Source organism: Rosa rugosa, chromosome 1 (genome assembly GCF_958449725.1).
Source record: "Rosa rugosa chromosome 1, drRosRugo1.1, whole genome shotgun sequence".
Classification (NCBI taxonomy): domain Eukaryota; kingdom Viridiplantae; phylum Streptophyta; class Magnoliopsida; order Rosales; family Rosaceae; genus Rosa; species Rosa rugosa.
Genome location: NC_084820.1, coordinates 63,533,730 through 63,558,220, shown reverse-complemented (window position 1 = coordinate 63,558,220; position 24,491 = coordinate 63,533,730). Strand labels below are relative to the sequence as shown.

The window sequence follows — 24,491 nt, the reverse complement described above, 5'->3', positions numbered from 1 at the left end:
CCAATACACCAGCAGATTTAAGGGTTCTAGTGAAGGCAATCGTACTTTTGAAGAGGCTAAATTTAAAACGACCAAGGCGAGCAACAAATAACATTCGATTATAGCAACTGAGCTTTATCTGCCACATAATGTGGTCGAGCTATTCATATGATTCGAAAATCTGTTTTTTAATTTGCTCAGAAGGAAATGACCTAAAATGATTTATTGTCGGAAAATAATTGAATAGTTACAGGAGATGGTAAAGTCTCCTGACTCTCCACTATGGAGTGCAAAATCAAATGAGCAGGCAACCCCAATTTGGCTGCCACTTTTTGGAAAGAACAAAACAAGCATTATTACATGATCAATATACAAACACTTCAAAACCCAACCAGCAGCCGAAACAAAACGAACAAAAAATAAAAACTTTCCATGATCGTCAATTAATAAAAGCACATTGCTTCCTAATTTCACCAGCTGAGCCAGTGAGGACTCCAATTTTACCCATCTTCACCATTGAGGCAGCAAAATCTTTTAGAAATGTAGATCCATGAGTGGTGGCTTGACGTAACACGTACGCTTTCGTCTCAGTGTCATCGAGAAGAGCAGCATCAGATTGGAAAAGCCCTCTTCTTTTAGAGACTAGAGTGTAGTAATCTTCATCAAACCTCTTGAAGCTTCCGGGGTCCATCTCCAAAATGGTGGTAGTGATATCTCCTGGTTTGCATTTGATCTTCAACTGTGCAATGTAATTTTTGTCCAAACTCGGGTCTGTATCACCGCGGCCAGTGAAGTTGTACAATCGATTTGTGACGGGTCCACAGTGAGATGTTCCGATTGTGTGCCCTCCTGATTAAGACCAAATCAGATGAGCTCAAATAAATTAGAGTTTCTTGAAACAAAAGCAAGCGACAAAGTGCAACAGATATATATATAATCTACCTGATAGAACCGCAAGGTCTTTAACACTTAGACCCTTTCCGCTAAACATTGCTTTTAGCTGAGTAATGTTGGCAATTGGAGGAGGTAAGTTTCTTGCGGCCTCTGAGGCTAATGACACTCTCCCATCTCTACGTCCTGTTGGAACTTGCCAAAATGCTCCATGATGAAGCTGAAACAAAATACTCATTCAATAAATCCCAATACATGCATCAAATCATCAATAAATTGAGATTGAATTATGTGGATGAAAAAGTTCTAATTTGTCTTACAAATCCTACTGCGTCGCGTGCTACCAACGCCAAGATATCTGCACAGGAAACAATGCCGGGACACTTCTTTTCTACTGCAGATTTTACAGCGTCAATGACATGGAACCCTCTCAAGCTTTGGTTGGCGGTATTTGCTTTCTCTGCTTGATTGCTTGCTGTTGAATTAATTAGCACAGAGCCATCACATCCCTGCATGCAAACAAAAAATTCAGTAGGAACATGAAACTTTTTAATCGATTAAAAGCTAGTCCTTAGTAATTGATTGTTGAACACGTACCCTAACGAAGCAATCATGAAAATGCATCCTCAACAAAGGAGCAGCAAGTGTTGGTGCCCGAGATATGTACTGATTAGTAGTCGCTGCAACAATGGCCTCTAGATTTGGGCATGTTTTATGGTAGAACCCAACTTTCAAGTTCTGCGCATCGCTCAAGTTGAAAGCCAACAGAACAAGCAAGACAAAAACTGAGAGAAGCTTTTGATGAATAGCCATTGTCTTTAGAGAGACGAATGGACCAACTTACAAGCTAATGAGATACTGTGAGACTCATGCAAGTCTGGATTTTATAGCCATGTTAGGCCTTCGAATTTCTCATGACCTTACTGTCAGAGAGTTATTTATGAACTTAAAACTCTTAAATTATTTTTGAAACGAAAAGAAATGGAACGAAAGAGTTGACAAAGCTGCATATCAGAAAAAAATATGAGGTTGCTACAACTGATCGATATATACAATAATGATAGTAAATGCTAGTATAGTGCATAAAAGAAAACGAAGACTGAAATAGCTGCATATATTTTTTCTAGGCAATAATGCCCCTCTTCTACTTAATTTGTTGCCATCTACAGAAATAGAAACTTTGAGTTATACATAAAAGGGAAATAGAATAAACTCAGTTTCACGATGTGCAAATTCCCTGGTTCTAGGTTTATGTTTTCCTAACATATCATTCTAAAATACAATGTATACATGTTGAACCACATCGGTGTTCAATGTATCAATAATTATAAAATTAGAGGCCAATTCAATACCAAAACTAAATCAAATGGATGTTAGTATCAAACACCAACGGTAGAAAAATTCTATATTATTTCACTCTGCATATAGCTTTAGTCCTCACCTTGCAAAAAAGAAATTTAAAACTCTAGAAAAATGAAAATTACAATTAACAAATTCCTTATAAGAAGTTTATGAACTTTTAAGCATTACATATATGCATGATTGCTTGAAAGAGAAGCGAACCCCTCGGGAGGTAATGAAAAATCGAATTAACAGAAACAAAAGTCAATTGAAAGAATTAAGGATTTTTCTCATCTTAACAACTGGATTGCCAGCACAGTACTATATCTTAACAAAATCAAAGTAAAAACTTTATAGTTAGATATATGTGTTGACCGTAGCCCCCAAGTAACATGCATGCATGCTAGCAGCTCGATCATGCATAGTGCGGAATGATGATTGATGTATTAAGTTCAACAGTACAATCAATTTGCATTTAACATTTTTCCCACGAAGTCAATGGATCTGAGGACATAAATCAAACAGATATACTAAAGTTATATTTTTTCACGATTATTACTTAGCAAATTGAACTGACAATGATGCCTTCGATCTGGAGGATAAGATAACAGATCAAATTAAATAGGTTGCTTATTCATGCACCATGTGCCATTTATAGTACACCATGATCGAGTCTTAAGACGTTAGGAAACTGAAGATCAACTATTGAGACATTTTCAAAAACTCAAATCCATTTGTCTTTCTGAGTTATTAATTAAACTGAGAGAATATCAAGATGTTAAATACTTGTTGTTCTCAAGATCGTGCTACATAGCAAAACTTCAATGTCGAAATACTTTTTGGACACACCCACGACTGAAATCCTTTTTTTTTTTTTAGTAAGAATTGATTTCAGTACGTAATGCTACACAAGCAACATTTTTCCAAGGATAAAAGTTTTTTTTTTTCTGATGGTTTTCAAGGATAAAAGTTGATCATAACATGTTATATCTAGGATAGTCTCATTGATCTTGTCTTCACATTCAATTTACAGAAGTTGTTATGCGGAATAAGTCTCAGACACGTATTGAATATGTCGACATTTCTATACCAATTAAAATATTTTGGTCTGATTTTAAACATTAACCATATAAAGTAAAAAGAAAAAGGATATCCACAAAGAAACCGAGAAAGTCCCAAGATGGAGGAGGAGACAGTTGTCAAGGAGAGACCCCTTATAATTTCTAAATGTACCCATAAAATTTCTATGTAGACCCAGCAAGTTTTTTACACTAAATAAAAAAATAGAATTTATAATTATACTCAGCAACTTTTCCAACAATACCCTTAGCAAAACTCACACCCAGTAAAAGTCATACCCAGCAAATCTCACACCCAGCATCTCCGCATCAATTTTTGATGTTGATTGTGGGTTTAGGCGTAGAAAACAAAGATAAAAAGGGTAGAAAAGCTGAAAAGAAAGGGAAAGGGAAATAATGGGATACAAGGAAACGGTGGGAAGGAAAAGTAATGGGAGACAAGTTGGAACAATTTTCTTTCGAGACTCCTCCCTTCCACCCGGTCTAACTCTCTCTTGATTCACAGCGAGTTTTCTTTTCTTCTCCTCCCTTTCACCTGGTCTGACTCGAGTAGAAGAAGTCCACCGTTGTACCAAGGAGATGCAGTTCGAAGAGGACTTTCAGAGGCTCGGGCTCAGTTGGCTAACACCAAAGCAGTGAGTGGTGTGCAGGAGTGGAATCAAGGATGGGTATTTCTGTTAGAGTATGGTATTGGGTGCAGGATATAGCGAAGAACAATTTTTGTTCTTGGTATTATCCTTGAGCAAAGAGCTTGGTTATGGGTTATGGGGGTATGAACTCGTGTTTGATATATATTCAAGCTAGAGTTGAGTCTCTCGAGGTCGACAAAGCCCCAGCCTCCACCACTCCCTCCAAGACCCTTCCTTTCTGGTTCGGGCATCGCTTCGACCTCCACCGATTGGAGCCCAACCTCTATGAGAATTGATGAGGAGATAATCCAAGTTTTGCTCTATGTGAGATTTGCTAAGGATATTGTTGGAAAAGTTGCTGAGTACAATTATAAATTCTATTTTTTTATTGAGCGTAAAAAACTCTTGTTGGGTACATTTAGAAATTAGAAAGACCCGATTATAAGGTAGCAATAGTCATTCATGATTTATTTTTAGAAAAATAATTGAAAGGGGTACAACTAATCTGCAACTTCTTCGAACAAACAATAATTTATTTTTTAAAGGGTGGACCCCATCTTTGATGGGCCGGGCTCGAACATATTTATGTAAAATTACTACCTTACCACCCCACCAAACATATGCACCCAACACACAACAAATTGTTACATCATCAAACAAACAACTTATACTTGCGAATTCAATCACCAGTGGAAAAAAAACAAAAAACAAAAAAACAGACGAATAAACTTATCATCAATTAATAAAAGCACATTGCTTCCTTATTTCACCATTTTTTCCAGTGAGGACTCCAATGTTACCCATTTTCACCATCGATGCAGCAAAATCTTTTGCAAAGGTCAATCCATGAGTGATGGCTTGGGTTGTCACATAGGCTTTCGTCTCCATATCATCAAGAAGAGCTGAATCAGATTGGAAAAGTCCTCTTCTTTTGGTCACTAGAGTGTAGTAATCTTCATCAAATGTTTTGAAGCTTCCAGGGTCCATCTCAACAAGTGTGTTGGCATCCCCCGGCTTACATTTGATCTTCAACTGAGCTACGTAATTCCGGTCCAATTTGGGGTCTGTGTCACCTTTACCAGTGAAATTGTATATACGATTCGAGAATGATGAGCAGTGAGATGTCCCAATGGTGTGTCCTCCTAATTAGAATCAAAGGAGCTCGAGTTAATTTAAGTTTTTTCTTGAAGCATTAAAAAACAGAGAGAATAAAAGATGTTAAACAAAATATATTGATCACTACCTGATAGGACCACTAGGTCTTTAACAGTTAGACCCTTTGAAGCAAACATTCCTTTGAGCTGAGCTATGTTAGCAAAAGGAGGTGGTAAGTTTGTCAAGGCCTCCGAGGCTATTGACACTCTTCCATCTCTTCGTCCTGTAGGAACTTCCCAAAATGGACCATGAAGCTAGAAGAAAAATAAATGGCTATTTTAGTTTCTTGTTAATTAACATTCTGAAAAAAACAAAAAAATTTGAATTATGTGGATGAACATGTTTTGGTACCATTAATACTGCGTCACGAGCTACCAGGGCCAAGATATCGGCACAAGAAACAACACCAGGGCACTTCTTTTCTACTGCAGATTTTACAGCATCTATGACTTGGAACCCTCTTAAGCTTAGGTTGGGGATTGCATCTTTCTCAGCTTGTTTGTTTGCTGTTGATTTCAATAGCACAGAACCATCACAACCCTGCAAAATTAACCAAAATTTAATAAGCAGGAACTTCTCGAAATGAATGTAGTACTTAATAATTGAATGTCATGCAACAAATATAAAACACAATGGTACTTCTAATGGTGTTTGGTGCATTATAAATAGTCTTTAATCCTACTTTTTTGTGTATGCAAGACAAAAACTAATGCAGCCAATTAATTACATACCCTAACAAAACAATCATGGAAATGCATTCTTAACAAAGGAGCAGCAAGAGTTGGTGCCCCAGATATGTAGTTATAAGTAGTCGCATGGACAATAGCCTCTAAATTTGGACAGGTTTTCCGGTAGAACCCAACTTGCAGTGCATAGGTAGTGGAGTCCAAGGCAAACAGAACAAGCAGGAGTTGAAGTGAAAAAACTGAGACAAGCTTTTGGATATGAGCCATTGTCTTTAGAAAGACGTAACGAACAATTAAGAAGTGAGATATGATGCTATGAGACATATGTCTGGGTTTTATAGCAATTCTAAGGCCTTTGAATTTGTCATCAACAAACTGTCGCATAGTATTTTATGAGTTTTGTTTATAGATCTTGAAACGATAAGACATGTAGCAAACGAGTTGACAACTCCCTATATCAAAATATAATAAGAATGGTGATAAAGATGAGAAAATATACTCTGAGTTATATATATATATATATAGAGGCCCGATCACAGGGGGACGTCCGCACTTTCGCTAAAGTGCGGACGTCGACGCAGCAGGCTGTTCCAGGCTGCCACGGCGGCGCGGGGCTGGCCGGAGGGAGGCCAGAGGCGTCCCAGACCTCTTCTGGGCAGCGATCAAGGTCAGAGGAGGTCGGGGTTGCCGGTTTCTGGGCAGCCACCTCACCTGCAACTGTAGGTTCTGTGCAAGGCTGCAGAACGGTCGCCGGCGACTCCACCCAACCGCAGACCGGCTTCGCAGACCCCCGGCGTCCATTCGGCAAGCCGCGCCGCTTCGTCGAAGCTCGATCGAGGCCGGAGGAGCGACGTCCGCACTTTTTTTGGGTTGCGGACGTCCGCTCTCGAACGGCTCCGTATATATATATATATATATATATATATATATAAAGAAGAATAAGCTCTACGAATCCAGTTTCTTAGAAAATACGCATTTCCAATTGCTGTCAGTGCATCATCCAAAAATTGTCAATATTAAAACTTAGATTTCCTGAAATAGTAAAGCCTCTTAAAAAATGAGTACAAAATTTATGAAACTTTGGGTTTGTTTCTCAACTTATTTAGCCTTTAAATTGCCCCATACATGTGTTTCACTTTTATCCTATCACTTGTGCGCAACAGAAATTTAACAGTTAACAGAAACACCATAAAACTCCAACATCAGAAGCTTCAAAAGATAAAGTTGAGGTAACTATTTGAGAAAAGAACAAGAGAAACAGAGTGGCAATGCTAATTTGAACAATAGGGGATTGGGGGAGTAAGAAAAGCCGAACCAAATGTGTAAGGTGAAATAGAGAAGTGCATTGCAGGAAGCAATTGAAAGAATTAAGAACTCTCAACTTGATTTCCAGTACAACATTATATGATATCAAAACCAGATCAAAAGCATTTAGCTAAAAGACATGTTGACCTTAACCCCCTATATAACATGCATGCTCGTCTGAACAAATGAGTTTCAAAATTTGATAACACAATTTGCATTCAACATTAATTGAAATTATTTTATGACAACACTCATTAAACACAGATATTATAGTTATGATCATTAGGGAATGATTGCTCACTGTGGTACGTGAAAAGACAATTGCCTTCTGGAGGATAAAATAATATCCAACATAATATTAGGTCTAACATTTTCATCACCGATATAGTATGCAAGTCCTTCATCAATCAAGATGATTAAACTACTCACTTAATTGTTCACCACTTATACTTATATTAATGACACGAGGAAACTTCCAGTTCCATTTCTGGGAATATGATATTTGTGCAGAGCCAGTATACTATTCCAATTGGTTCAAGGTAAGCAGCTGAAGCTTGAATCTGAAAACCAAGTCAAAGGCCTACAAAATATTGGCAGGCATTAACATAATGTAACTTGCAAGATATATACAGCCTGGCAATATTCTCAACGACATCCATTGTTTCTGAAATGGGAAACTGAGATGTATAGTATTGTTTCGACCGAGTCTCAGAATTTGGTAACAGGTGACAAAGATGACTATTACGCAAACACAGACTACGACTTTTAGTTCATCACTAAAATATATGAAGTTGGTTAATGATTGGTCAGCTCCAGCCAACCATGCAGCCTCCAGATCACAAAACTGCGTTACAGACATGTTTAACTCACTTGAATCTACAGAACTACTTGTAAGTCAGTGTCAGTTGTGTCAATTTACTACTAACAGTGTTCAATCCTCTATTCTATATGACAAAGAAAATAAAAGAAAAAATTATTATTCTACCACAGTAACATAACAAATACATGTCAGAGTCTGCTCAATTTTTTTTTCTTTTCTTTTTTCTATTATAGGATTCACAGGTTCCTATCAGACTGCAAAAAAAAAAAAAATGATCTTGGTTCAATGGTAGCATCATCTGTCCAGAGTCTGGTTAACTAATTTGAGTTTTTGACAGCGGTTACTAGTCTTTGAATCCTGCTAATCATCTTGCTAAGCTCTGCTACCAAACAGCAGTGTATCCTTCATGACTAATAATGCACATTAATTATCAGAGTTGAAAATGCATTCCAAATGAATTCCACATACAAATGGTATGATGAGAATACTCATATGTTTTACATGACTCTGAGATCTATATTTGATCCCTCAACTTTGAATTTAAAAACCGGTCTGTTCCAGCCACTACAAGGAGAAATGAGTTTCAAGCCAATTTCATGTTTGACTGAAAAAACAGAAAAGAATTACATGAAAGCAAAAACCCATCTTTACCTCCAGTGTTCTTATTCTTAGGCGGTTTCATAGCCTTACAGAGCAAGCAGAACACTAAAAGCCACTTATCAGTGACACAATGAGAGTCATCATTATTGATACCTGGGGACATGAATTCACCATAGAGGTGGGTCTGAAAGAACCTGTTCTTGAAATCAAAAGGAAGGTGGAACAACTCTTGGGCATCCCAGCAGCTTCACAAACCCTTGCAGTATCTGAATGGGAGTTAGAAGATGGACTAGACATGGAAGACTATCCAATTGTCACTGAAGGTACGAAAATTGACCTCACCATCAAATGCATGGAACCTCATGTAAACCAGTCCACTCAGATTCAGATTATCGTAAAATCTTCAGCAATACAGCATCAGTTAGAGGTATTCAGAACAGAGACAGTTGGTAGCCTAAAAGAAAAAATCCACATTATTGACGGTACACCGATCAAAAGAATGTCACTCTTCTTTTCTGGAATTGAGTTGGAAGAAGATTTTCGCAAATTAAGTGAGTATGGGATATGTGAATTTTCTGAGATCGCTTTGTTCCTCAAGACCATGAATTGTCTCAAAGACGGCCCTCCGTCCAGAAGATTGAGTATAGTGGTACAAACTTCCTCGAGTTTACTTAATTCAGCAAGTATTCCTTTGAAAATGGAGGATTCAAGCACAGTTAATGACTTGAGGCAGTTACTTTTGAGCAGTAAATTTCTTCCTGCTGATGATTATTTGTTCATACACAAGCAAAGGACCATGCGTGACAATTGTAGCCTCAAGTGGCATGGTGTAGAAGATGGAGATTCTATATATGTATTTAAAGGGACTGTCTATCGCAGTGGATACTAACACTCAGGAAGAGTAGAGTGGAACAGATGAAAATCAAAATTTGGGACTAGTTATAATTAAAAACCACTAGAACAGTAAAAATTACATCAACTGCAATAAGTATTTCGGTTATTATCATTTTGTATTAACCATCTATAATGTCACCAAAGTACAAGAGGCTTACTTTAATTTCCAGTGTCTAGTCTGCCTTCCTTTCACTCTTGGCTCATTGTTTTCTGGAGCAACTTTCCTACAAAAAAACCATCCCTCAGAAAAAGAACGGAACTATAAGTTTCTCAGCTCTTACATGCTCCAAGTGAATGGTGCAATATTCGCCATTTTCACTGAGCTATCTTCATGACTTATGTTTGATTGTTAATAGAATCTTCAATTCTTTGCTCATGTAACTGCGTTAAACACAAGAAGGTGACTGGACCAATCATCAAAGTAATCAAAAACAATATAGATGTGGATCGTATTTCAGACTCCATCCCCATTAATCTGATGGCTACAATCAGTGTGATCAATCAATATCAGAATGTCATATGGAGCTTCTTTGAGGCTTCAACTTCCGACTTTAGATCATCTCAGTTATGTAATACTACATAAGGGAGCTTCCGCTAGTGATCAACTTCCCACGGTATCAACTGCATTTAGACATGATCTTTCGGATGGAGTAACCTGTATGGTTCTGTCAGGTTAAATGGCGGAGGGGGTAAACCTTGATTTACAACGGAAGTTAAACCCTCCACTTTCATCATACAACGATACTTTGAAGGCACAATAGCACCTGCCTGTGTGCATAGTTCTACTACTGCTGGAGCATGCCCGTAATAGCCCCTTCCTTCATTCAAAAGCACAGGAGGATCTTGACGCCGCCTCCGCCATACAATGTTTGGAGGAACAAGATCATTTACAGATGCTTTTCTCCAAAAGTGGGTTCCTTGCCAGCGCTCATACTTAAAAAGTCCACAAAGCCTCGCCTTATGCCCAGATGGCCCAACATGGACTTCTGAACAGTCTTTACACACTTTTGCTGGATAAACCATCAACAATTTCTTCACGCCATTTCTAAGTATTTCCCAGGCCCTCAAAGTTCCATTGGCAACCAGAGTGAGTTCAGCAGGTGACAATGACTCAGCTCCTTCAACAGCAACACAATCACTTTCTGGGTTCCAAGTACCGGAATACAGATTTTCATCATTTGCTCCTGCTTGCCAGCACAGCTCAACAACTGCAGGAACACGGTCATAATCAAACCTTTGGTTATGTTTGATAACACCCTGGAACATGTGCTTCAAGTGAAATGCCTCTACTGGAACAAGAACATCTTTCAAACTACCAGTTATCCACTCATGAACCCGATTTCTGCCACGACGTTTGAAACCACAACAAGTCTGAATTAAGTGACCTTTATCGCTAATGTGTACTTCTGGACAGAACCTGAAAAGTTTAGAGCTTTTCAATCACCAAATGCTTAAACTTCAGACAATAAAATGAATATAGTCCTGAAAAGGTAACAAAAACACCCAGACATGCCCCTTGTAGGTATTTAATCAACTAAATGACAGCCATTTTCCCGATTCAATGATCCAACAGTTCCTAGGACTTGCCGCACAACATTGGCATTGAGTATAAAAATGAACAGACTTAGTTGATCTTCTTCGATGAAATAAACATGTTACAATGCAATAGAGTAAAAGTTCAATACCAAGTAGTGCAAAACTTAAAAAGTCGTACAGATTCCCATCCCCACACCTCAAGAAAAAAAAAAAAAACACCCTTACCCTTGGCAGGTGAGGGACTTACTTGCAGGCCACAACTGGGATCACTTTGAGAAGGGTAGAGACGCCTTGAATAAGAAGCCTCCGGGAATTAAGGACCTCCTCGGCCACCGGTATCATGCTCTGCACCGGATAGTCCTTAGCTCGGTCCTGGATTCTCTTCAGAATCATAGGCCTCAGCTTCTTTAAGTCCACTTTGTTTGAGTTGTAATACCTCGAAAAGCTCAACATCATTTTGCAACTGAAATTCGAACTCTCCCCCAATTTTCTCCTCAGCGCCATAGCTTATTGTTATGCCTAGAGTGAATCAAATCCAAAAAACCCAGAACAAAGCTTAGAACAGCAGTACATAAAGCAACCACATTTCTTGCAAAAGTAACCAGCTTTAATCGATTCATAACACTACTTCCACTCATTATCTGATACAATCCACCATGACCCAATTCCATAAAGAATAAAGCTTTTACCAAAATGCACAGAACCCTTTACATTATGAAGCAGCAAAAGTACTGGGGAAGTCTCAATGCTCAACTTTGTGTAAAAACAGAGATCATAGGCTGATAACTCATGTCAATAAAATCAAATCCAGAAGTAAACAGATATAGATGTGAAATCAATCAGTAATAACCAAAATAATCAAATCCCAGCATAAAGAAATAACAAGGAGAAAGAAAGCACCTGAATAGCGAGAGCAGTCTATGTATAACAGTCGGGGGAACGAAAGCTCTGGAGGAAGAACGACGGCTTTGGGGGATGAACTAGAACAAATAGTTTATGGTGGACTGACTGAAATACCCTCACTTGTGTGGTTGTTTAGTAAATGGTAATATTTTCGGGTAAATATTCGGGTCCAAACCAGTCTTGTACAGAATGTATGCGATTGAGAGATAGTCTAAACACACGAGTTTGAATTGAAGTATCTCAAATTTTGAAACTATCACACGAGTATGACACAATTAAAATTATTCACAATACAAGCACAAAAAAAAATGATGCTACCTAAATTTTAGGCTATATTAAATCTTTAAATCTCAAAAAAAAAAAAAAAAAAAAAAAAAAAAAATCTTTAAACAAACTAATACTAATCCTTCACTAAGTATGGCCAACACCACTCAGTGGAATTAATTTTTGAGGGAGAATAAAGTAAAGTAAAATATTATGGTTAGAAATGTCTTTTCTACACAATGAATTACCAATCTATAATTTAAAATACTAATTGTCACATACGGAGATACAAAATTTAAGAGTTTAAACAAATTGTTTTAATAACACGTAAAAAATATTATTTATGACTGAATCATGTGTTAAATTTAGATCGTATTTAGCACAATCAAAGCACAATAAAAGAACAATACTTAGCTAGCCACATATGGTCAGCTATTCCTAACCATGCATAACGTGTCTCTCCCAAAGCTAAACACATGTCCATTTTCTCTTAATGGTATGCCATCTTCATTCTTGTACCAAATCAACGTCTCTCAGTCTCTGACAGAATTTCACTTGATTCATGTTTATTCTAATTCCCCTTTTTTGGATTGTGACTGCTCCTCCTCCTCCTCCTCACAATTTTCTAACCATTGATTTCAAATTCTTCCTTTCACAAAATTCTAACTAACAAAATCACTAGAGTTTCTTATAACAACACAACATGTGAGTTTGTGTCTCTCTGTTGTAATTGTGAGAAAGATGTTAGTAGCTCAGTTGGTTACAGCATCCTCAATGAATCTTGCACTCACGGCTTTTAATTCTTGTTTATTTTCTTCGACGATTGATATAGCATTAAAGACTTGAATGAAATGCAGCTGTGCCCCCCCCCCCCCCCCTCTCAATGGATTTGAATCATCTAATCGCCTGAGAAAGAGAAAGAATTTGAGAAAGGAAAAAAAAAGGACATGCATGTATTCGATTGTGGAAGAGACATGTTGTGGTTGGTTAGGAGTGTCTAACCACATATGATCAGCCAAATATAATCCATACGCTCCAGAAAAACGAATAAAGCATATACTTAAATTGGATTGTTGAAAACTAGCATGATTAACCAAATTAACTCCTATCTCTGTGAAACTTACTAAGAAAAAAAGAAGAAGTTAAAACACAAAGTAACCCCCAGATTGGGTTCTCCCTTTATTTTTGGGAATCCCTAATAAGTCTAAAACCGATAAAACGGAAAAAGGCGGTGCGTTTTGGCGCAAAAGGAAAACGACCGCAAAGCTTTTGTAGCTTGAATTCTACGCATTACAATCGCAACCGTCCGTTCACTACACGCGCCTCTCTCAGCCGCGGATATCTGGTTAAGATTACAAAAGTAAAAACCGACTTTGTGTGGTTCTCACGACTTTTCGTCTCCTCTATATAAACCCTTTCATCATTCTCTCTTTTCTTCCAAACCTCTCTGTTCCTCCCCATCCAAATTTACCGCGTCTTCGAATCCAGGTAATTTTTTCTTTACCTTTTTGTCCTTTGTATTGATTTATTTGCTTGTATCTAGTTTGATTCTGATATGTTTTGATCATATGAACTATTGGGATCATGAAAAATTGTGGGGTAGTTTTTTCTATCATATTGATGGCCGTTTTTGATTTTGATAATGATGCATGATTGATAATAGGGAAGCAGTAATCTTGAACCATAAAGATTGTACTTTGGTTAATATTGTGGTTGTCTTGTGATCTATACAAGTACCAAACAGTGGCTTTTGTTATATTGTGCTTTATAGTTATGAATCTGATTGGTTTTTCTTTGTTCCTTGTGTGGTGCAGATTTGATTTTTATTTTTATTTTCAAGAAAAAAAAAATCAATTTTGTTGGTTACTTGATCATCTACATCCAACAGTCCAGTTTCATGTCTGAACTCGAAACCCAGGTCCCATCTACTTTTGGTGAGGCTCTATTCCTTTAGGCTAATACATATAGATGAAATGGTTTATTAGAGCACTGTTATGTAATGTGTATCCGGCTGATTTGTGTAATGTGTGTGTAGATCCCTTTGCTGACGCCAATGCTGAGGACTCGGGTGCCGGGACAAAAGAATACGTGCACGTGCGTGTACAGCAGCGTAACGGGAGGAAAAGCCTGACTACTGTGCAAGGATTGAAGAAGGAATACAGCTACAACAAGATACTTAAGGACCTCAAGAAGGAGTTCTGCTGTAATGGTACTGTTGTCCAGGATCCTGAGTTAGGCCAGGTTTGTTCCTCTTCTTTAGTAAATTGCAATTTAAGTTGCACTCTTATTATGATTGTTCTATATACTGGACTCTTGATTGGTACCATGATCACAAAATGTTAGGATAGGCCAGTTTTGTTTTCCGTAATTAGTCATTCTAGATTCAAGAATTCCAAATGGAATTGTTCTGCTTGATATTATATTGTTGAAGCTTTGTTACCATTATTACCAAGTAAATATATGAATAGATCAGATTGTCTAAATTGATATTCGACGTGCATTCTTTTTGTCTGTAAAAGTGGCACCATGATTGCAAAGTAGGTGTATGAATAGGACACAGCTATTCAATCGCATGAATAGGTGCATTTTTTGAACAACATTTCTAGAGCATATGTGGAGAACCTGGTAGCATAGCATTAGTGGATGTAAGAATGGGACAGGTTTGTTCCCTTCCAGGAAATCTAAGATTCAAGATGCATTCTTTGGACTGTTTTCTCTATATACTAAAACCTGGATTAATGATTGCAAAGTAGCAGAACAGTCTAGATTTGGGAAAAGTTTTCTTTACATAAATTTTCTTTTGGTACCATCATAGGCGTAGACATGGTGCATTAACTATCTGATAATCTATGTTAGGCAACGTCATTACCATTGCTAGTGTGGTTTGTTGACCATGGTTTATCTACCTCCTTGTGAAATAGAGGAGAATTGCAGCATGTGTAGTGGATTTCTCTTGTGCAGAGATAGATGCACATGTAGTATGAGCTTGTTCTAGATATTGCCCATAGCCATGCAAGTATTGAGTGCTTTATATATAGTTCTCTGAAACAAAGCCTTATATGTGATTGTTTCATGGCTGCAGGTTATACAACTTCAGGGGGACCAAAGAAAGAATGTTTCCTCCTTCCTTGTGCAGGTAATTATTTTGTCCACCTCTCTGGTTATGTATCAATTATATTGTGTTATTGGTTCATGTATGTAACTTGGGTCACCTTCGTGTTCTCTTAAACAGGCTGGCATTGTTAAGAAGGAGAATATTAAGCTTCACGGTTTCTGAATAGCACCAGTACCCGCTACCCTATGTAGTTTACACCACCTCAGTGTGCGATGAATTGCTAGCAATATATGATCTGAAATTAAATGTTGCTACAATCTGTTCCTTTATATTTACCTTATAAAGGTCTGGTACAAGACTTTTGTTTTTCTTCTAGTTCTTTTGTTGATTTTTGTGTTATGTGGAAGGACAATGCGGATACATTTATTCAAAGTAATATAATAATTCTATTTTGGATTAAATACTTGTTACTCCATGTACTTTGCTCCAGAAAACAGTTCAGTCCCTCACATTTTAAATTAAACAAGTTAGTCCTTATTCTCTCGAATTCTCACACAACAGGTCCAAAAATACTATTATACCCCTCACTTCTTTTTTTTTTCTCTCTTTTTTTTTTTTTTTCTACTTCTCTCTCTCTCTCTCTCTCTTTTTGACGAGACTCTGTCTCTCTCTCTAAGCCCAGATCCATGGTCCCTGCCGATCATCCTCGATGATGTCGCCACAGGTAGACAAGACATTCGATCACGCCTTGATCGAGGGCAACCCTAACCATAGCTCTCACCTCGTTCACTCTCTCAAATTCTCATGGAGATTTCCAGAAGCCTTGCTTTTCCAGACACCCATCCCATCCTCGCCCTCCTTCGAGTGTATTCCTTCTTCTTCTTCTCTGAGAACTAGAACACGCATCCCCGCCTTCTTCTTCTCTTTTAGACTCTTCAACTTTCTTCACCAAATCACTCTCCTTCGAAAATCGAAAACCCTCTTCATCGTCTCTGTGATTCTGTCTCCGATCTTCGATCAATAGATTACGATTATCGGAAAACCTCATCCTACGGTGCCCAGATCCCGCCCTACCACCTCGCCGCGTCATCACAGCTGATGTACAGACCGCCAAAGCCGTTGCCGGCGTCAACCAGAACGAGTTGAAATGTGTTCCGAGGCAAGAAGCTGTTGACGCATCTCAGCACTTGGGGCATTAGTGACCCTTGTAATAATTTCATCCAAGTATTCGATCAGACCCAGCTTGTTTCTGTTTTCAGGTTCTCTTCTGCATTTCATTTCTAGTTAAGTTTTGGAAATTGATTTTTGAGTTTTGGAAAAGTGTTAGAGACATAGCTTTGTCAAGAACTATGACCCTAAACAGTTTTTGAAAATGGGCAAGACATTAGCTATTGATAAAGACATAGACTTGGCTTTGAATCATGAACTAATTCAGTAAAATGCTCTTGCGTTTTTGAAAACAATGCAGATACTGTGATGAGCATTCAATCCAGTTCATTGTCATTGGCAAAGGCTCAAATTGTTTGTTTGATTACTTGGGTTTTGGGTATGATCCAGAGTGAGATGGCAGCGGCTTTCGTGATTGGATCTGGGAAATTTGCATTGCTTTCGTGATTGGATCTTGGTTTCGATTCACGGGGGTTTTAGGGTCTCGTAATTGTTTATGTAATCATGTGAATTTGAAAGTTTGAAGTTTTGTTTGATGGGTTCGATGGATTCTGGTTGTTCTTTTTGGGTTTGTAGCTATTTTGTTGTTGGAGGTCTTGGAAGAGGAAGTAGATAGGGGAGAATCTGGCCAGGTGGAGGCGGAAGACGCAGAAGGTGCAGAGGTCGCGGAGGGTGGCTTGGTAGAGAGAGACAGAGAGGAGGAGGAGGAGGGAAGAGGAGGAGGAGAAGAAGAAATAAAAAAGAAAGGAAAATTAAAAAAGACAGAGAACAATTAAAAAAAAATTGAAAAAAGATGAATGAGGGTATAATAGTCAATTTAGGTCTGTTGTGTGAGAATTAGAGAGAATAAAGACTATCTAGTTTAATTTAAAAGGCGAAGACTAAATTATTTTTCTGACAAAAGTTTGAGGAGTAACAAGTATTTAATCCTTCTATTTTTTACATTTCGAAAGCTCTGCTTGTTGATTTATATTTTTCAGTCTGTGGCACTTTTTGAAATGTTTTTTGATTTCTTGAAAAAAAAAAAATATGATGCAAAAACTGAATTTTGGGATGCGACAATGTTTGATGTCGATGTCCATGTCCATGTCCATAATATCTACGTCTACGTAAGGAGGCTAATGACAGCTTTGATAGCTCAGCCGACCTAGTTATTGGGATAGGACAATCTCTCCCTTAATAATGCTTATCTTGGACAGTTCCAAAGGATAACCATTGAAGAATAATTGCCTGTCCTGGTCTATTTAGTCTCTCTTAGCCGACAGGTACTCTTATGGACTGCTGGTGCACATTTCCTTGGCCATTTGCACTACGTACCAACTCCGAAGCAGAGAGTTGGATTATTGCGGTGTACCTCACGTAACGAATTAATTTAATATTTTTTTTTTTAAGATTCATCTCAGAGGGAGAGCACCATCTATTTAAAATTTTTGTTCTATACTAATTTATTTTCAAGTACGACTTGTGACGTAACTTGAATTTATTCTCTTTAATCTACAATGATAAACAATTTCGTTTGAACTCACAACCAATGGCCTAGACCCTGTTTCCCACACTTATCTCACTCATGTTTTCTTCCGATTTTCTACAAAGCTTCCATCTGATAAGTGGTGGCTTTTTCCTTTTCCAAATTAAATGTTTAACTTGGAGTACACAGTAAGCAACCACTTAAAAATTAGTAGGGGGTTATATTATTCCTAACCATGGAAATATGTGTCACATTCTTCCAAGTGGGAGAGTGAGAATTTCTTTCATAAATGTGTTTCTTGTTTTTCCAGAGTACATAAAAGAAGTATATTTTAGGTAGGCGACAAAGCTAGATAAGAAGCTGAGAGAGAGAGACAAATGGTTGGAGGAGGGAATTTTCAGTTCTTTAATGCCACAATGATTCACATCCCATTGTTTTTGTTTTTTCATTTGGCGCATCCTTAATTACTGCTAAAACATACCGATGCCAAACCACTTCAGATAATTCACTCCCACCAAACACCTGCCCCTAAACCACTGCAAGTGGCCTAGTGGTTCTTGCCTAGTTGGGTATGCTCCCCAACCTAGGTTCGAACCCCGAAGCTGTCAAAGCGGCCAGGCACTGTGCTGCAATGTACAGTTGGAGCATTTCACATGCGCTGAAGGGGTTTATCTTGGGTCTAGGAAGCTTTTGGATTCCCCTTGACAAAGTCAAAAAAAAAAAAAAAAAAAAAAAAAAAAAACATCTGCCCCTAAGGAACCACTTGAGTGTATCTGCATCATACTGGAACTTACCTGCAACCTTTGCAAAATACTTCACAAAAATCCGCTCAATTGAAAATCGTTTATCTATACTAATTCTGCTACTTTTTTTTTTGTTTAGAATAAAAATCAACCACTTTATTGATAATAAAAATAAAAAATATTACAACTTATAGATGTATAAACTACATCAAGTTATGTATTATTTATTTTTCATGACAAAAAAAAGACACGTATTATTTAGCTGGATGCATTGTTTGAATTGTCAAATGGTGGCTTAATTGATTTTGAAAATTATAAGATTGAAAAAATAACTTAAACTTAAGATGGTTCTGATTATTAAATTACGTTGAAAAACAATAATTGAAGAAGACACAAATCCAACGGTCTGATGACCCAGAATGTGACCATAGAGAGTAGAACTGACTGCCCTTACTTTTTTTTTTTTTTTTTTGTTCATATAGAGAGGTATGAGTACAAATACTCAAGATATTCCTATCTTCAAAATCCTATGCCAACCAACAGTTAAGTATTCAACTACCTATCAAAGGTGGACTATATCCACTCTTCAACTACCAGTCTTCTCTTTCTCTTCTTACTCACTCCAGCGCCCATTCTTCCCTATCAATGGAGAACATTATCTTATTGACAATCTTCTTCCTATTTATACCACTTACCAACTGCCTTCAGTTTCAAAAACACAGTTCCTGCTCTGCTTTACTATTAAACTTAACAACAACCAGTTGAAATTTGCGGCTTCTATTTGTCTCATATTTTCAACTCCAATGGCTGACTTGGATCACTCTTCTGATGAAAGCTCCGTGGATTCCAGAGGTACCCATTTGAACTTGGAGTCTTTTAATCATTAAAATTCTTGGTTTTTGCCATTTTCTGATAATCTATTGGCTGACTTGGATCAAATCGTTGATTATTTGTCTCTGAATTCCGGAGGTAACCCTTGAAAGTATTAATCTTTCCAAATGATTTCAACTAGTTGTTCAATTTTTCCACTCTTATGATACTTTGATAGGTAAACCTTTGAAAATCTTTGTTTCTTGGTTTCACTTCACGAAAAAGTTCTCAAATTTTATATTTATAGAATGTTTAGTTTTCTGGGTCTGTTAATTAAGCATGATGTAATCTTTCTTTAATTATTCATTTGGGGATTTCTGTTTTAGTTATACTCACAAGCCTTCTCTCTGTTTGCAGCAGAGGATACTAGTCAAGACTCTAAGCTCGACTTTTCAGAAGATGAGGAATTTCTTATCACTAGGATGTTTAACCTGGTTGGGGAGAGGTAGGCTATAGTTTTCAATTTCTTTCTTCTTTTCAGGTCTAATTTTTTCCCACTTTGCCTGAAAGATTTTGTGTTTATTCCTTATATAGGTGGTCTTTGATTGCTGGAAGAATTCCTGGAAGATCAGCAGAGGAGATTGAGAAGTACTGGAATTCAAGATACTCAACAAGTGAATGAAGAACCAAGACCATGAAATTGGAGTACTCAAGTCTCGGTTAGAGCAAGAAATTTTGGGGATGTTAATGTAACATTGTGTGGTTGTAGTTATATGCATAAAATTTAGTTTTGCCAGTTTCCTTCGCATAAAATTAAGGACAAGGGATACTGTTGTTTGAGGGTTTTGCTTGCAATCAAATGGGGGCATTCTGCAAGTGATGCCTATCTTTGTAAATTAGTCATTGGTATGATGTTTGGGTTGGTTTGAAGCTTTCATTTTTTTTTTTTTCACTTCTGTTTTGTGAACATAAATGAACTAGTGGAAGTAAATTTGGTTGCTTCATGTCAAAGTGCAATTCAGTTATTAGAACCCAATCTTGAGCGGAATTTTATCTTCTTCTGATGGTGTCTTCTGCACACCCTATGTATAACAAACCCTATTACAATAGGGAAAATTTTGATAACACTACTCCAAATATATCGATACCTATAGTTTCAAAACTATCACATTGATACTTGACGTTTGTCTATTAGTATATGTCATTAATAACACCATTGTTATTTATGTCATATATTCATGGGCATTATAAGTTTATGGCATATACTAATACCAATAACACAAGGACTAAAGGTGTCATATATTCATGGGTATTTTTGTCCCTTCATCTTTTCCTCCCAATTTACTCTGGGCAGCCAACCTCTCTCTCTCTCTTCTCCCGATCCCGAGCATTTTCATTCTCAATCACTCATATGAATGCCTCGATTGAAATTTAGTGAGGAAAGAATCAAACATTGAATTTCATATTTCTTTTTTACTCTCTTTCATTACCTACAGACCCAAAAAAAGATTCCAAAATTGTGTAATCCTTTAGTTCCATCCATTCAACCTTTGCAAAATCAAACCTAAATGAAAATAGAATTTCAGATCTTCTCTTTGCATTCTCTCTTTTTCTTCCTACCCAGACCAAATAGAGTCTAAATTTGTGCTCTCAATTGAATATCAACGATAAAGAAGCTGAACATTGAATCTCTCAATGATTTTTTGTTGAGACCTGGGTTATGGATATCTCATCTAGATGTTTGTATCAGATCATATCTAGTCACTCTCGTTATTGAGCAAATTCTTGACGGCAATCATTGAGTTATCCTCCAATACAGATTTCTTGAATCTCCTCAGAGCAACTCTAATGTCTATTAGTATTGTAGGGAAACTGTTGGAGTTGCTCTTAGAGACATTTGGGACTAGGTTTGTGGACTCCAGCAGCTTCCCCATATTATGATTTTCTCTATTTTAGGGAAAAATGAGTCTCTTTTGCTCTAACAGATTCCTTATAATCATCCCCATTTTAGGGATAGTGAGGAAAGAGATAACAAAGTTCCCTAAATTTACAGCAATCTCTAAAATTTTAAGAAAGAATTATAGAGATTTTAGATATTGCTGTAAAATAGGGAATTTGTTGGAGTTGAAGAAGAAAAATAATGGAAATCTTTGACTTTTGTTTCCCTATAATACAAAAATTATAGAGAATCTGTTGCTGTGAAACAAGTAAACTTGGAAAGAAAGGAAGTACGTAAAAGTAGTTAAAAAAGTTAGAGTCGTCTCTCTTTCTCTGCTAGGGTTAGGGTTATGGTTTCTTTGCTATCTCCTTTCAACGCAACCATGAGTTTCGTTGATGCCATGGCTGCTAGGCTAGCATCCTCACTTGCTATCGCTAAGGGTAAGAAACAGGTGGATCTCTGGCCTACACAAGGTCAAGGTCTGCGGCAATCAAAAGTTTTTATGGTAGGGAAGCTACACACTGCTCGGGACTTCAAAATCCGATCCTTCCTAGGGATGTTCCGCAATGCATGGCGGACTAATGGATCTCTGCAGGTGGAGGAGGCAGAGGGTGTTGTTCACGTTGTCGAATCCTTCAAATCGGGTTCGTATTTGGAAGGGCGCTCCATGGGGATATAATCATGCACCGGTGGCACTGGCCTGCTATGACGGCGTCACACCTGTGGAGAAGGTCAAACCCTAGTTTTCAAGACTCCTCTTCCAAGTGCAATTTCGGAACCAGCTTTGAGTTCCTTCTTGACTAGACCTCGACGTCAAGTGGTGATTCGAGAGTTGCAGGAAGCTGCCATGACACTGGAAAGGATTACTGGGAAGCGTAGAGGTCGCTCTGATGATTGAGTGACTATATCTCCAAAGAAACTGAAACTTAGTTTGGCAGTGGGCAAGCGCAACTTGAATTTGGAGCCAGAAAGCCTTGGCTTGGTTCCTATGCCGGAGGAAGGTAGCCCAGGTAGTGGAAAGAGGAAGCGAGGACGTCCTGTGGGCAGTAGAAACAAATTGCCATATGGGGAGAAGAAAAAAGTTGCAGTGCTTGGTGAGGCTTTGAAAGAGAAGAAAGCCTCCAAGAAGGAGAAAGTGAAGAGGGTATCTGATGGTATGAGCTCCAACTCGAAAGGGAATGAGCTAGTTATTTACTAATTTATTTCTGTTGGGTATGAGCCTATGTGAGCAGGGACAAGCCTCTATGACGTTTCTAGTTTTTTAGTTTGTACCACAATTGCGTGATTGGCAAGGTAGGGCTAGTTGAATGATTTCATTTCCGTAGGAGGAGAGGTTTGTTCAATTTTTGTATAGGCTAGCTTAAATGTGAGCGTTCCAGTGCTTCTTAAGAGTTTGCTTTGGTTTAGATAGGTAGTTCGGATTTTCTTGCCGGATGGCTTATGTAAACTTTGTAGACTTTAGCCTTTGGTTGTTGGTCTAATGTAATCAACTTCTATTTCAAAAAAAAAAAAAATAGAGAATCTGTTGCAGTTGATCTTAGCGAACTAGAGAGATGAGGAAGAGAACCAGAAAATGGAGGTGTACCAAGATAGTTATTAAAAAACAAGTGCCTGGACGTTGTAATTAATTTGCTCTGCCTTCTTCAAAACTCAAAAGTGGTGAGTTCCCATAAGGCATGTTAGTTTCCCAAGACTGTGATACCCCGCCTAAATTTCTATAAGAGTCCTGGACTCTTCAAGTTTGGCTTATGCTATATTATGCCCTAACTCATGTTCGGTACTGGTAGGACTAATAACTAAAGCCAACAACAACTAACACCACCAACCCGAAAACCTGCGACACCATCAACAATTTCTCTCAGAATTCTCAAATCAGAGCCATACCCAATTCGGTGTTATTTGTCAAGGGAATTCGTCGTTAATTCAGTGCAACGATTTTCGTTTGATATCAAGGTCAGTCAGACATGGTTGAAGGAGATGAGAATGGTGAGAGAATGATCGATGAACTTAAGCGAAGGGTAGAGTGAGAATGAGGCTTCCACAGTCCCATGGTGTTTGGTGTCTCTATGGTAGAAGGTATTGGAGTGTTTTTGGGAATTTAGAGTCTCATTTAATATAGTCCAGGTTGTTGCCAAACATGAGATTTTTTTTTTTTTTTTCACTAGATAAGAATGTCTAATCCTATGCAATCCCCTATACCAAACACGCCCATAGAGTTAGAAACACAATCAGAGATAAGGAAAAGGAGAATGAAGACAGAGAATGAACACTTTGGGTTCTGTAGGCTTTTGAGTTCAGACGAGAGATTTCAAAAAGACGAAATTAACCTTTGAAAAAAGAATAATGACATAAGACTTAACGATATCATTGGCGGCATGTATCAAAGTGTGTCAGAATAGTAACCTTATGTACCAATGTGATAGTTTTAGAAGTAGTGGGCTATATTTGGAGTACTGTTTCTTGAATTTTTCCCATTACAATATTATTATTAGGATTAATTTCAGTTTACCCCCCTGAGGTTTGGGGGTGTCATCATTTCACCCTCTCTACTTTCAATTTTAAATTTTTACCCCCTAAACTTTCCAATTTTAGTCTTCCGTGTCCAATCTCTCATGCTCCGTCAAAAGTAGACGTTAACTCCGATAATAGGTCCCACTTTGAGGGCCAAAATGGTCATTTGAAGATAAAAAAAATAAAATAAATAAATAAATAAAACCCCTAATCCGACGTCGTTTTGACCTCTGCTCCGCCATCACCATTATCCTCGTATCAACCCCTTCTCCTTCTCTCTCTTTCTCTATCTCTCTTTTCTTCTTCTTCTTCCTCCGCCGTCACCAAGAACCTCAGCTTCGACTTCCCCGCCTCCAACTTCCGCAACTCTGGATCATCTACAAGATCCTATTCCGCCAATCGCCGTAGCAAATCTGCCCTGGCCTTGCCTCCATGGGAATCGTCCCCACCCCCGCCGTCATCATCGAAGTCCTCCACCTCTCCTATGACTACCCCTTCTCCGCCGTCAAGTTCTTCCAATGGGCCACCTGGCCCACAAGCACTCCCCCAAGGGCTGGTACCTCATGGTCGACCTCCTTGGCCGCAACCGCCTCTTCGACTCCATGTGGGATGCCATCCTGTAACAACCCGAAATTTTAATTATATATTAGATCGTGTGATAATATTTTCTTTACTAGCTTGTGTGTGTGTGTGTGTTCGAGAAGTCTATTACCTAT

General features: G+C 38.0%; 6 protein-coding genes across 7 annotated transcripts in view; 3 read left to right on the top strand and 3 right to left on the bottom strand.

Annotated features, from left to right (window-relative positions):
- The window catches only part of LOC133732731 (uncharacterized protein OsI_027940-like), an 81,136-nt gene that overhangs the window by 29,452 nt on the left and 27,193 nt on the right, over positions 1-24,491 (top strand). The gene's annotated exons all lie outside the window — the stretch shown is intronic.
- LOC133744423 (peroxidase 27-like) lies at positions 172-1,752 on the bottom strand. The gene is made up of 4 exons (XM_062172534.1): positions 1,468-1,752; positions 1,191-1,379; positions 922-1,090; positions 172-828 (listed from the first exon to the last, which is right to left on the bottom strand). The coding sequence occupies exons 1-4, from the start codon at positions 1,681-1,683 to the stop codon at positions 419-421; spliced, it is 984 nt and encodes a 327-aa protein (XP_062028518.1). The 5' UTR covers positions 1,684-1,752; the 3' UTR covers positions 172-418.
- On the bottom strand, positions 4,432-6,067 carry LOC133744416 (peroxidase 27-like). The gene is made up of 4 exons (XM_062172531.1): positions 5,806-6,067; positions 5,426-5,614; positions 5,163-5,328; positions 4,432-5,061 (listed from the first exon to the last, which is right to left on the bottom strand). Exons 1-4 carry the CDS (start codon positions 6,025-6,027, stop codon positions 4,655-4,657), a joined length of 984 nt encoding a protein of 327 aa, XP_062028515.1. The 5' UTR covers positions 6,028-6,067; the 3' UTR covers positions 4,432-4,654.
- LOC133726053 (APO protein 4, mitochondrial) lies at positions 9,466-11,941 on the bottom strand. 2 transcript variants are annotated; one of them, XM_062153506.1, is made up of 3 exons: positions 11,816-11,941; positions 11,163-11,434; positions 9,466-10,796 (listed from the first exon to the last, which is right to left on the bottom strand). In XM_062153506.1, the coding sequence occupies exons 2-3, from the start codon at positions 11,417-11,419 to the stop codon at positions 10,007-10,009; spliced, it is 1,047 nt and encodes a 348-aa protein (XP_062009490.1). In that variant the 5' UTR covers positions 11,420-11,434; positions 11,816-11,941; the 3' UTR covers positions 9,466-10,006. The 2 variants fall into 2 exon arrangements, with proteins under 2 accessions (XP_062009490.1, XP_062009491.1); XM_062153507.1 differs by lacking the exon at positions 11,816-11,941 and adding an exon at positions 11,627-11,809.
- On the top strand, positions 13,450-15,512 carry LOC133744411 (protein translation factor SUI1 homolog 2). The gene is made up of 5 exons (XM_062172526.1): positions 13,450-13,570; positions 13,897-14,016; positions 14,118-14,323; positions 15,165-15,218; positions 15,315-15,512. Exons 2-5 carry the CDS (start codon positions 13,980-13,982, stop codon positions 15,357-15,359), a joined length of 342 nt encoding a protein of 113 aa, XP_062028510.1. The 5' UTR covers positions 13,450-13,570; positions 13,897-13,979; the 3' UTR covers positions 15,360-15,512.
- LOC133744404 (MYB-like transcription factor ETC1) lies at positions 19,112-20,329 on the top strand. The gene is made up of 3 exons (XM_062172521.1): positions 19,112-19,367; positions 19,743-19,830; positions 19,920-20,329. Exons 1-3 carry the CDS (start codon positions 19,319-19,321, stop codon positions 20,005-20,007), a joined length of 225 nt encoding a protein of 74 aa, XP_062028505.1. The 5' UTR covers positions 19,112-19,318; the 3' UTR covers positions 20,008-20,329.

Excerpts from the sequence above, each read along its gene's own strand:
- LOC133744423 (XM_062172534.1), bottom strand. The coding sequence starts at position 1,683 with ATGGCTATTCATCAAAAGCTTCTCTCAGTTTTTGTCTTGCTTGTTCTG. Across the intron at positions 1,380-1,467 it reads TTCATGATTGCTTCGTTAGG|GGATGTGATGGCTCTGTGCT; the intron begins GTACGTGTTCAA and ends GTTTGCATGCAG. Across the intron at positions 829-921 it reads AGACCTTGCGGTTCTATCAG|GAGGGCACACAATCGGAACA; the intron begins GTAGATTATATA and ends GGTCTTAATCAG.
- LOC133744416 (XM_062172531.1), bottom strand. The coding sequence starts at position 6,027 with ATGGCTCATATCCAAAAGCTTGTCTCAGTTTTTTCACTTCAACTCCTG. Across the intron at positions 5,615-5,805 it reads TCCATGATTGTTTTGTTAGG|GGTTGTGATGGTTCTGTGCT; the intron begins GTATGTAATTAA and ends TTAATTTTGCAG. Across the intron at positions 5,062-5,162 it reads AGACCTAGTGGTCCTATCAG|GAGGACACACCATTGGGACA; the intron begins GTAGTGATCAAT and ends GATTCTAATTAG.
- LOC133726053 (XM_062153506.1), bottom strand. The coding sequence starts at position 11,419 with ATGGCGCTGAGGAGAAAATTGGGGGAGAGTTCGAATTTCAGTTGCAAA. Across the intron at positions 10,797-11,162 it reads ATCCCAGTTGTGGCCTGCAA|GTTCTGTCCAGAAGTACACA; the intron begins GTAAGTCCCTCA and ends TAAACTTTTCAG.
- LOC133744411 (XM_062172526.1), top strand. The coding sequence starts at position 13,980 with ATGTCTGAACTCGAAACCCAGGTCCCATCTACTTTTG. Across the intron at positions 14,017-14,117 it reads CCAGGTCCCATCTACTTTTG|ATCCCTTTGCTGACGCCAAT; the intron begins GTGAGGCTCTAT and ends ATGTGTGTGTAG. Across the intron at positions 14,324-15,164 it reads AGGATCCTGAGTTAGGCCAG|GTTATACAACTTCAGGGGGA; the intron begins GTTTGTTCCTCT and ends TCATGGCTGCAG.
- LOC133744404 (XM_062172521.1), top strand. The coding sequence starts at position 19,319 with ATGGCTGACTTGGATCACTCTTCTGATGAAAGCTCCGTGGATTCCAGA. Across the intron at positions 19,368-19,742 it reads AAGCTCCGTGGATTCCAGAG|CAGAGGATACTAGTCAAGAC; the intron begins GTACCCATTTGA and ends CTCTGTTTGCAG. Across the intron at positions 19,831-19,919 it reads TTTAACCTGGTTGGGGAGAG|GTGGTCTTTGATTGCTGGAA; the intron begins GTAGGCTATAGT and ends TTCCTTATATAG.